Here is a 12,152-nt window from a genome sequence, read left to right on the forward strand (position 1 = left end):
CTTCCTTAGTATGAGTGTGTGTGTGTATTCTTTTTCCTCTCTGTGGAGGAAAAAAGACCAAGGTAAAAATAATATTATCCCGAACATGGGAAGCTGTAGCTCTCTGCAGCTTTCCAATTGGTTTTCAAGAGCTGCATTGTTCTTGCTTTGAAGCGTTTCACCCTTTCTCCTAAAAAGGAATCAGATACAGATTTCATTCTCCTATATCACCAACACTTCAGGTATCTCTACTGACAAACGAGAAATGATTTCTAATGAAAATCTATTTGGAGGCTGGTGCTTCACTAATAATAATAAGTTAGGTGGTATTAATTAATTGGCATTTTCTTAACATTTCTAAAATAACTTCAGAATTAAAGGATGTGAAAAAGAGATTTGGGAATTGTTTAGATGTTGATTAGTATTTTAAATGTCATATGTATTCAGAGTATCCACGGAGCTGGGTGGGGAGAAAACATCAACTTTTTTTTTCTAGTCAAATGATTTCTAAATTCTCTTACTCCTGACCTTCCCCTTTATTACCAACTTCAGTTATTAGAGCAGTTATTTGATACGTATTATGAAATACTGTTGGTGTTCATGGCTTCTTGGTCTTCTTGGATAACTGTGTTTGTTTTTAATTTTGTAAGAATTGAATCAAAGTGGCACATCCACTAATTGATTCATTTAAGAAACTTACTGAAAGCCTACTGTGTATATAGCAGTTACTGTTGTAGGCACTGGAAGTAGAGTGATGAACAAAACAGATAAAGTCCCAACCCTCACGGAGTTAATATTCTAGCAGGGGAAGATAGAAATGAACAAGTAAACAAATAAATAATATATATTTAAATAATAGCAAGTGGTACAAAGAAAGTAAAACTGATAGAGATGAGTTATCTGCTTTCAAACGCAACAAAACAAATATAAAATTGGATTTACCTGTATGAAGTTGATTCTCGATAATTATCCAAACATCCATTTTCAGCTAGTTTGCCTTTGATTATAGCTTAATTTAAATCCTATTTACCTAATTAGGATCAATTGAGGCTGAAGTATTTTTAATTGAGAGAGATTTTTTTTTCCCCCTCTTCAATCAGGTAGGACATCTACTAACTGCTACTACATAAATTTACATAATACTACTGAAGAGCTTTGTTCTTAGTTTAAAATAGGGGAAAACATCTACACTCAGCCTTTATTATTACACGTATTCTATGATTAATTTTTTCTCTTCTGACATTTATATGTAAACTAATTCTCACAATATTTTCATTTGTATTTTTCTTGGATCTGCACATTTTCTTTCAGGAATTAATCTTTCTTTGCTAAAGAAAGATACTGTTGATATTGTTTGTTATGTTTATTTTGCTCATTTAAGTCACCTTGGGTTATGAAGCAGTTGTTTGAGTTCAGGTAGTGGCTATGATGCAGAGCATTTGTGCTTCATTAATACACATTGAGGTGATGGAGGGTGGGTCCAAATGGTCAGTCTCAGGATCAAGTTCATGATCAGAAATGAGAGTCAAGTTACTAGGTTTGGATCAGAAACAGAGCCGAACCTAGAGCAAGGATATTTGGCCACAGGAATAAAGCCAACAGTATGAAAGAGCAGTCAGTTTTGCTAAGTCAAGGTTTGGAGTACCAGAGGTCAAACTTAGAAGAGCTAGGGAAAATACACAGTTCTGCTAAGCAGAAAAAAGCCGAAGATGCCAAAACAGTCGTAGGTAGAGTGGCCAAGGTGCTGTATCTGAACTTGCTCCACGTTTTTCTTCCTTTTCAGTGGATATTAATTTGCAAAGTTAACCCAATAGCCCAGCACTTCGTTATGGAAGGTGCCTGACAAAACCCTCTATTCTGGAAATTTTAGGAATAAACTTTAAAAAGAATAGATTAAAATGCACACCTCTTATGATTTCCATTTTTTAAGTCATTTGCTAGCATCTGCTAGTAGTTATAGCAAGCATATGGGAGAAATAGCAATGAATAGCTATACTCTGGCAAAATCCTGATGTTCCCTGATACCAGAAAATTGTATAGTTATTTTTAAGTTGTTACTAGTAAACAAGTATACTTTGATAGGACTATTTAAAAGATTATTCTACTCCCATAAGACAAAATTTGCCATTTTATAAAATATTTTTGTAATTTGAACACTTAGGATTTAACTTTTTACATATTAACTTCCAGTGCTCTGAATTGAGTTTTTAAAAAGTATGACACATTTATTGCTTGAGTAAAATTATTGTAGAAATTGATTTTTAAGCAAAAGTACCTATGTTAAATGTCTCTTTCACTGTCCCTGTTGTCATAAAATTAGGAATAAAATGGGAATCTATTGACTGGCATATTGCAAAAACTATGGATGCCACATATTTAGTGGTTAATTTGCATATTCCATATCTCCTCCTCTGCATTAGGTCCTCAAAAGTTTTCAGTTTTAATCCACCAGTTCTAATCTATAAGTAAAAAATGCAGAATTGGGATTATATTTCCAGTTAGATAGTTGACTGCTTACACTGCTCACCTAAACATTTTTTAGTTATGACATATTTTCAAAAGAGTAAACATGACTAAGGAAGTGACATAAAGTAAGTACAAAACATTTATTATAATAAGTGATTGGAAGGTGATGCAGAGGAGGAGATATTTTGGATAAATGTAACGTCTTGCTTCTCTCCGGGCAAGTTTTGCTGGCCCTCATTACAATTAACTACAAAACCGTTAGGGTTTCGTTTTATGCTCTTGGTAGCAGCAGTTTTTTATCATCATTTAAGAATAAATAACCTTATTTTCTTGTCTTTAAGAAACCGTGATATTTATAATGGTTTTGATCTTATCAGGCAGGTCAACTTTAAAAATCATTTCTTAGGAACAAATATAATTTTCGTCTCACACGTTTTTCTTAGCCATTTCCTTAAATATATCTTCTTGAGTGTAACGAATGTGGTTCGGTACCTCCTGAGCTGTCTGGATATTAGCAGAGCAGCCTGGCATGTTGATTAAATGGCATGACCTGCCATACAGTGTAAAACGCCTCGATTTCTCTTAAACATGAATTATTGTTACTTAATCAGAACTTATTTTCCAACGGAAGGAAAGATGCCATATGCATCTAACAAGAATAAATCACTACCAAGGAGAGGAAAGGAAAGGTGAAGAAATTAGAACATTTCTTATTTGATTAATTTATCACAACTTAAGCTCAGTTCCCTTAGCACATAAGCTATTTCCAGGCAATTAAGAATTCTGGCAAGGGGGAGCCTGGGTGGCTCAGTCCATTAAGTGTGGAGACTGCTTAAGACTCTCTCTCTGGGGCGCCTGGGTGGCTCAGTTGGTTAAGCGACTGCCTTCGGCTCAGGTCATGATCCTGGAGTCCCGGGATCGAGTCCTGCATCGGGCTCCCTGCTCGGCGGGGAGTCTGCTTCTCCCTCTGACCCTCCTCCCTCTCATGCTGTCTCTCATTCTCTCTGCCTCAAATAAATAAATAAAATCTTAAAAAAAAAAAAAAAAAGACTCTCTGTCTCAAAAAAAAGAAAAAAAAAAAGAGTTTTGGTGAGAATTATAAACTGTTTGGTTCCCAGAGTACCATTTAGACAGTATATTTCAAACTCTTTTACTTTAACTCACAGTAAATAATGCATTTTACAGGTGATTGAGCATACTTATACAAATATGTATATATCTTGTATACATTAAATATACTTGCAACCCACCTTACTACATGCTGTGTACTCTGATATTTTCCATTTTATGCCATTTTAAAAACTACGTTGATTTCACAACTTCGCCACAGGTCATAAACAGCTGTTTGAAAAACATTAATTGAGGAGATTCTTCTTTGAAGCTAATAAATAGTTTCTTGATCATTTGTTCACTCACCAGAATATTATTTGCAAGGCAGTGTTTTAAGTGCTTGCTGTATACAAAGAGTTAGACATAAACCTTGCTCTTACAAACAATTACTTGTGCTTATTTAAAGTCCAGTTAAAATAGACTGAAATACACATGCATGTGAATTTTTCATTAATTTTTCTGTCCTTTCTGGCTTCTGCTTTGGTACTGATTATTACTAGATACGTGTGTCAAGATTTTCTTGATTTGACCTTTTTATTTATCTATTTGTTCATAATCACCAGTCATAATCTGTTGGTGACGTTATTACTGTTTCTATGGAAACAACATTCAGTGCCTCAAAAAGAAGCAAGAGCATTCTAATTTTTAAAGAAATTGAAGTTTGGTGGTGGTGGTACGGAGAAAGCATCTGGCCAAGAGAAAACAAGAAGATAATTTAAATCAGGAGTAATGGTTTCACATTTTCTAATTTGAATAAAAGCCTTACTTTAAGTGCTGCGTTAGAAAAAATTCTAACTCATGCTAGTTATCTTTTCACTTCTAAATATCTATAATTGTATCTTTTATCTTTTTACTATTTTACTTCAGTGAAATCTCCTCCTTACCCCATCAAATCTTTTTTAAAAAATATGGTTCTGAGAGTGTTTCTTACATTACTTTTAGGTTATACTGATTTGATTCTGTTTTACAATTCATACATTCAGGGGAAGAAGGCTTCACTAAAGAAGAAAAAAGGAACTTTAGATCACTATTAAAATAAGAGTACAGCCTCTCCATTTTTCTTATTCCCTTACTTCCTCAGTGAGTGTATAACTTCCATTGAGATTCCTCAAAACATACCAGTGACTGTAGACTTAATGGAGATAACAAATTCTAATCATTTAAAATTACCACATACACTTCAATTTATTTTAATTCTCTCCCCATTAACCACTTAAATTCATGTTCATAAATAAGTACGTATTAAGTATTTTAGATTTTTGATTAAGCAGTGTCCATTTACTCTCTGTTCAGTGTGTTGAGAACTTATGAAATATAGTGAGGGTCGGGGACAGAGGAATGTGTTCTTGCCCATGAATTATAGATGAAGGGGTTTCTAGATTTGAAGGAAGTTGACTAAGGAAGAGTTTTTAGAGAGGCATAAAAATATGCTACCAATGAAAGATAATAGAAACTGGAATACACGATATAAAATTTCCCCAAATGATTTTCAATTGTAGCATTTATAGACATTTCAAATGTTGTCATGGTATTTCTATTGATTATCTTAGAATAATCTATTCATATTTTCTGTCCTTTTTCTGCTAAGTATTGGTCTTTTCCATTATATATTTTTTTGGCTTATAGGATAGTCAGTATGTGCATACATTCTTCATTTGTGTGTATATAATATTATTATTCTTCAAGTAATTCACAAATACCTTTTGGGCCTCTTATTGCTAAGACATTTGTCCTTTGTCAGTATTATTTAAATAGTATATCTTGATTTTTAAAATATCTTTAAAAAATAGACGATTGTTCAGAGTAATTCTAGGTTTATAGTAAAATTGAGCAGAAAGTACAGAAAGTTCCCAGATACCCTCTGTCCCCGCACACACAGTCTCCTCTACCATCAACATCCTGCACCAGACTGGTACATTTATTACAACTGATGAACCTACATTAACAAATTACTATAACCCAAACCATATTTTATATTAGGGTTAACCCTTTGGGTTGTACATTTTGAGTTTTGACAAATGTGTGATATGCATCCATCATTATTGTATCATACAGAATAGTTTTACTTCCCTAAAAATCCGTGCTCCACCTATTCATCCCTCTGTCCTAACCCCTGACAACCATTGATCCTTTTGTTATCTTCATAGTTTTACCTTTTCCCGAATGTCATATATTTGGAATTACACAGTATATAGCCCCTCAGATTGGCTTCTTTCACTTAGTAATATGCTTTTAATGTTTCTCTGTGTCTTTTCATGGCTTGATGAGTTCATTTCTTTTTAGTGCTGGATAATATTTTATTGTTTGGTTGCTATTTATCCATTCACCTATTGAAGGACATCTTGGTTGCTTCCAAGTTTGGACAATTATGAATAAAAGTGCTATAAACATCCATGTGCAGGTTTTTACATGGACATAAGTTTTCAACTCATTTGGAGTGCAATTGCCGGATCATACGGTGAGAGTTGTTTAGCTTTGTAAGTAATCGCCAAACTGTCTTTCAAAGTGGGTATCCCATTCTGCATTCCTACCAGCAATGAAAGGGAGTTCCTGTTGCTCCACATCCTTACCAGCTTTTGCTGTTGTCAGGGTTTTGCCTTTTCACCCTTCTAATAGGTGTGTAGTGGTGTCTCCTTGTTTTAACTTGCAATTCTCTAATGATATATGGTGATGAATGTTTTTTCATGTATTTATTTGCCATCTATGTAACTTCTTTGTCATATATATAACTGCCAACTACGTAATTCTGAGGTGTCTGTTCAGATCTTTTGCCCATCTTTTTAAATGTTTGTTTTCTTGTTGTTGAGTTGCCCCAATTTATATATTGTGAAATGAATACTAAAAATATAGAAAACTTCACTAAAGAAGATACTTGAATGGCAAATAAGTACATGATGCTTAACATCATTAATCACAGGGAAATGCAAATTTGAAATCACAATGAGATACTACCACACATCCACTAGAATAGTTCAAGTAAAAAAGACTGACAATACCAGTCATTGGCAAGATTTGGAGAAATTGGGACATTTTCTAGTGGGGATATAAAATGGTACAGCCATCAGGGAGAGGAGTTAGGCAGTTTCTTTAAAACTTAAGCATACAGTTTCCATACAACCTAGCAACTTGGCTCCTAGTATCTACTCCTAAGAAATGAAAAATATTCAAACAAACACTGGTGCATGAGTTTGTATAGCAACGTTATTTATAATTATCAAAAACTGGAAACAATGCAAATGTCCGTCAACTAGCAAATGGATAAACAAAATATATTATGCTGCACAGTGATTACTACTTATAATGAAAAGAAACAAACTACTGATAAATGCAACTACATGATGAACCTCAGAAACTTAATGCTAAGTTAAAAAGACACATTTTATGATTCCACTTCTCTGAAATACTAGAAAAGGCAAATTATAAACATGGAAAGTAGATCAGTGGTTCCTTGCAACTAACTGGGGAAGCAGAGATTGACTGTAGGTGATCACAACAGAACCTTTTGGTGTGATATAAGTGTTCTAATACTGGATTGTGGTGGTAGTTACACAACTGTATAAATTTGCTAAAACTCATTGTTTGAACTGTACACTTAAAATGTGTGAATTTTATGATATGTAAAGGTATCTTGACAGCTGTTATAAACAAAAAATGTGTAATAGTATGTTTTGTTCTCTGCATGCCTAGGTAATTATCTGCAAGAAACTTTCTGAAAAGCTGATGGAATTTCCACTGCTCGCTGCTTGGTACCAGAGGATTCAGGAAGTGCCAAGAGTAAAAACAGCAGCTTCTCAGTGTGGGATCCAGTTTCTCCATCTACCAGAGTTGCTGACCACCTCAAATGAACAAGATTCAAACTTAAGTGAGGTTCCAGGTGTAGAGGAGCAAAATGATGCTTCATTTGTAGGAGGACCAAGACCCACTATGACCAAGTTAATGGTACTTAAAATGTTTTTCTTAAAATTTTCTTTGAAAAATTCCATGTGATAATGTTGCTGAGCATTCTACCCCAACTTGCAATCATTTATTCACATTACTTTTGTTTTAAATTTTATTTGTAACTATTTTATATCACCCTTACCCAATTACTATTTCTGTGTCTTTTACATATAAATGAGGTATAGTAAATTAAAGATTTTTATTAGTATGTGTCTTTGGAGCCAAGTAAATCAGAATATATATTTTTTAAAAGTATTTTTCTCAAAACTTTTTTTTTTTTTTTAATATTCAAGACATTGGCCAGGGTCATATCATATCTGGTCAAATGTATTGTTTTAACCTGACATTTTTCTGTTGCAAGGTTTTGCTCTTAGTGTTTAAATTTTGAGATGATTTGAAGTTAAAGAATATGAAAATGAATATCTCAATTTACTTTCCAAGGTTTTGTCTAAATTTAAGTTATTTTAGTTCTTTGAATTTTGTTTTTACTTTTTCATTTTAATGCCTTTTTATAAAACAGATATGATTTCTTTTTTTCTCTTTGCAGCAAAATTTGTTTCTAATAGTACTTATTGTAGAAATTTTTGCAATAGGCTTTATTTTCTCTATCATTCTAAACAATTTACAAAAATGTTTTGCTTTTAACTTCAACTATTTGAAGATTTATTTGAATAGAGGAAAAATCAGGAAGTAATTTGAGCTATTCATCTGAGTCGTACTGGAAAGATATTCATTATATTTCCCCACATGGGTTAGGAAGCATTTGAGTTCTATGGTTAACAGAAAGTATGCTGAATTAGAAAAGCACAAGATTTTAGTAGTGACATCAGCCCCTTATCTCATCAGTTAAGCTTTGTTAACCTAGTGATGAAACAATGAAATAGGATTTTATAGTTGATTTTAGAAGGTATCAAGGCATGTCCAAAGTTTGATGTGTCTTGATCAGATGACTATACTGTGCAGGGATCTCAATGTCACCTCTTGAGTTTTTTAAAATAAATAATCGTCAGTAATTTGCTTTGCATTAAAATACTAATTTTCAAAATCTCAACAAACCAAAAATCTGCTTTTAATTCATACTTACACAGTCTTAAAGAAAATTGGTAATGTTTAAAGTTAAAGAAAATTGGTACCTGTGTTTTTCTAGCAATAAAATGACATTAGGAAAAACATTTGTATTTTATGCATATTAAAAATATCTATAAACAATGAGAAATAAATAACAAATTTAAATTCAGGAAAAGTTAACAAACAATTGTAAAAATAAGCTGTCTTGTAATAACATAAAAAATAAAAAGGAATCCTGAATTTTTAATTTACAGGGGGTGTGTTAGTTCAGGTCCCCCAAGCAGACCAAGATGGGGTTAGATGCGCAAGAGTTCTACTGAGGGAAATCTGTGAGTTGAAGGGGGGAGGGAGATAGAGGAGGCTGGGAGAGCCTTCAGTCTATGATGCAGTTTTAACCCCTGTGCATGAGACAGGGAAGGAAGGATGATTGGGTTAGAAAAGCTTTAGACTTCACTGCAGGTCTAAGAAGGTTTTGGCAAGCCAGTGGGGAATCCTTGAACCCAAATCATCTGTCAGAGAGTTCCATGTTTCTCAGGAATAGGCCTGCCATGTTATCTCAGCCACTTTCAGGCATTGGCTTGGGAGCAGCCCATGGGAAGACTACTAGGGACCAGGTGACTTGGATTCTAGTCCCAGATTTGAGGGTAAGCTAACATTGTGACCTTTAGTATGTTGTTTAACCAAAGGATCTTAATTTCTCCATTTATAAATTAGGAGAGTATAGTAGATATTCTGTAGGATTCTTTTCTGATTTCAAATCTTATGGTTATATAAAAAATGACTGGGACATTACATCAACAATTAAAAAAAAAAGAAGGCTCAAATCTGAAAATAAGTTAAAATTTCTATTTCATTTAATTCTAACTTAAAAGTATATATTAGATACAATAAATGTTCCTTTTTAACAGGACATTGTTTTTGCTACTTACTAGTGAATTATTGACATATGTTTTGAAAATTAGTAAATATTATATCAAAATAATAAATTATGTGAATGTATGACAGTAACTATTAATTTTTGGGTAGTCACAGTATTTTGTGCCAATTAGATAAGGACAAATGAAATTGGTGCCAAGTGGAAGTATAAACTAGTAAAGTATTTCTTAAGAACCCGCACATCTCACTTTTTTTTCCCCTTTTGTTTTCTTTGGCATATTCTTGCCTCCAAAATTTCCCTTATTCTCCAAAGGTTTTAAATTTATTTATTCAGTCAGTTAGTCCAAAAAATGTATATGTTTAGTCATTGTTTTGAATGTGGGATATATGAAGAACAAATGGGACTGCCTTCATGAGCCTTATATTCTGGTGGGGGAGGTAAATAAAAAACACAAATGTGTTAACACATTAGGTAATGATAAGAGCCACAAAAAGTAATGTGAGATAAGGGGGTGGAGGTTATGTGAGTTGGAGTCCTTTTTAGATAGAGTGGTCAGGGAGGCTTATCTGACCAGGTGAAGACATTGATCAAATGACCTGAATGAACTGAAGATTTGGAGGAAGTATTCTAGGGAGAGGGTCCAGCGAGTGAATAGACCCTGAGCAAGTCTATAGAGGCAAAAGGTAGATTAGTAGTTACCTAGGGCAAGGAGCTGAGGGGGGAAAATAGAAAGTATCTACTAATGGATATGGGACTTCTTTTTGAGATGATGAGAATATTCTCAAATTAGCGTTGATTATGGCACAACTGTGAATATTATAAAAACCATTGAATTGTATGCTTTAAATGTAATGGTGTGTGAGTGATATCTCATATAGTATTTTTGAAGAGACCCTAAGGTAGGATTGAATTTGGTGAAATGAGGGAGAGCAAGTTTAGTATGGCTAGTCTAGAATAAGGGGAAAGTATAGCGGTAGATGATGTCAAAGAGATGTTTATTTTTCTGGAAGTGCTGGAAGTTTCTGGAAATAAGTGCTCTAGACCTCTAGACATAAAGATGTCTCTACCTCAACAAAGAATCTTCATACTATTTCCTTTGGAACCAGAATTCAGCTAGTTTTCATAATTTAAAGTAATCTCATGAACTAATTGATTCAAATTAGTGATAGATCCTCAGAGATTTTTCTTTTGAATATGATATTTCTAAAGATAAAACCCTGAACCATGGATATCTATCCTGTGGACTATGTACCCAGAATGTGATTGCAAGGGGTCTGAAAATCCATATTTATGCCACACAACTGTCTGCAGATCAAATAAATAAATGCACAACTTTTGACATGGGGAAGGAGCCTGAGAATTTTTTTATATGAAAAGTGGTCCTCAGTTTTGAAAATGTTGGGAACCATTTGGTTACAACAGAGGAATCCGTTTTTAGAGGCATTAGAAGCCTCTATGGTATGGATGATGTTTGGGGGGTGTTATGTTGAAGTGAGGCTTTTTGTCCTGTAAATATAACTCGTAGGCTGTAGCTATTTTCATATATGTAAAGACAGATTTTGATGGACATGCAGAATCAGTTTTTCTTTTTTTATCCCTGTGTGGAATGTTTTTGATAAAATTTTTATCTTCAGGTGACTTTTCTTTTTGACATCCAGTTGATTTCTAAGTATAAGAATATTGATTTCTATGTAGTTTTAGGCAATAATTTAAAAATAGCATTTTTTGTTATCTCGGTATAAAAAAATAGGAAGGTAACTGTTCTATCAAAAAACACATTGTATTTCTTATGTAACTAAATATTTTGAGGAACATCTAATGATTGTTAATATTTATGCACCTTCTTGACACTATAGAAAAGAAAATTTGCCATATAATGCCTAGATATCTTTTTTTTGTTGTTCGATCTTTTCCCTGAAGGGAGCACTCTTTCAAATACATCAACTACATGACTAGCCCAAGGCCACATAGCAAGTTGGTCTCTGGGGACAATCTTCTCATCTGTGGAAGGGAACTTCTGTGAGACAAATTCACTGACTCCAAAGCCTGTATGAGTTTATGACTGAAAATGGATTCCTCAAATTGAAGATTGTGTGGTCCCATCCAAACACTTACTTCGTTCTGTTTTACAGGTTGTGAGTGATTTCAACTTTTAAACAATTACCTAACAATTGTTCTAATGAGAATAAATTTGCATTTGTACAAAAAAAAAAAAAAAGAAAGCAAAAGAGAAATTTGGCCTTCTAAACCATAACAGGATTTTATTAATTCATTAATTTGGAAAGAGTCTATTTCCTATTTCTTATTTCTAGGAAAAAGGCATTGAAGTGGTGTTTTCTCCCCACCCTTGCCCTACTTGGACTCTTGATTGGAATAGTCTTCCTGCAGCAGTGAGCCCAAAGGAAGGTGAGTTTTTTTTTTTTTCTTTTTTTTTTCTCCTTTAAGTTTTAATCATAATCTAGATAACCTCTTCAGATCCATCTTTCAATTCTCTAATTCTGTCTTTGGCTTTATCTAATATTCTGATTGTACTATCCATTGAGTTTTCTTTTTTTCCCCCCTAATTATTTCTTTTTTAAGAAGTTTTTATTTTAATTCCAGCTGGTTATACGGTGTTATATTACAATATAGTAATTCAACACTTCCATTCATCACCCTGTGCTCATCACTACAAGTGTACTCCTTAATCCCCATCATCTATTTAATCCATCCC

At 33.5% G+C, this 12,152-nt stretch overlaps 1 protein-coding gene across 1 annotated transcript in view; it reads left to right on the top strand.

The window, feature by feature from the left end:
* The window catches only part of GSTCD (glutathione S-transferase C-terminal domain containing), a 128,586-nt gene that overhangs the window by 11,263 nt on the left and 105,171 nt on the right, over window positions 1-12,152 (top strand). The window contains exons 4-5 of the mRNA XM_035030216.1: window positions 7,243-7,494; window positions 11,752-11,845. Of these exons, the coding sequence (XP_034886107.1) occupies window positions 7,243-7,494; window positions 11,752-11,845 (346 nt within the window). The remainder of the gene's footprint in view (window positions 1-7,242; window positions 7,495-11,751; window positions 11,846-12,152) is intronic.

The sequence above is a fragment of the Mirounga leonina genome, unplaced genomic scaffold, assembly GCF_011800145.1.
Source record: "Mirounga leonina isolate KUSES-001 unplaced genomic scaffold, KU_Mleo_1.0 Mir_357, whole genome shotgun sequence".
NCBI lineage: Eukaryota > Metazoa > Chordata > Mammalia > Carnivora > Phocidae > Mirounga > Mirounga leonina.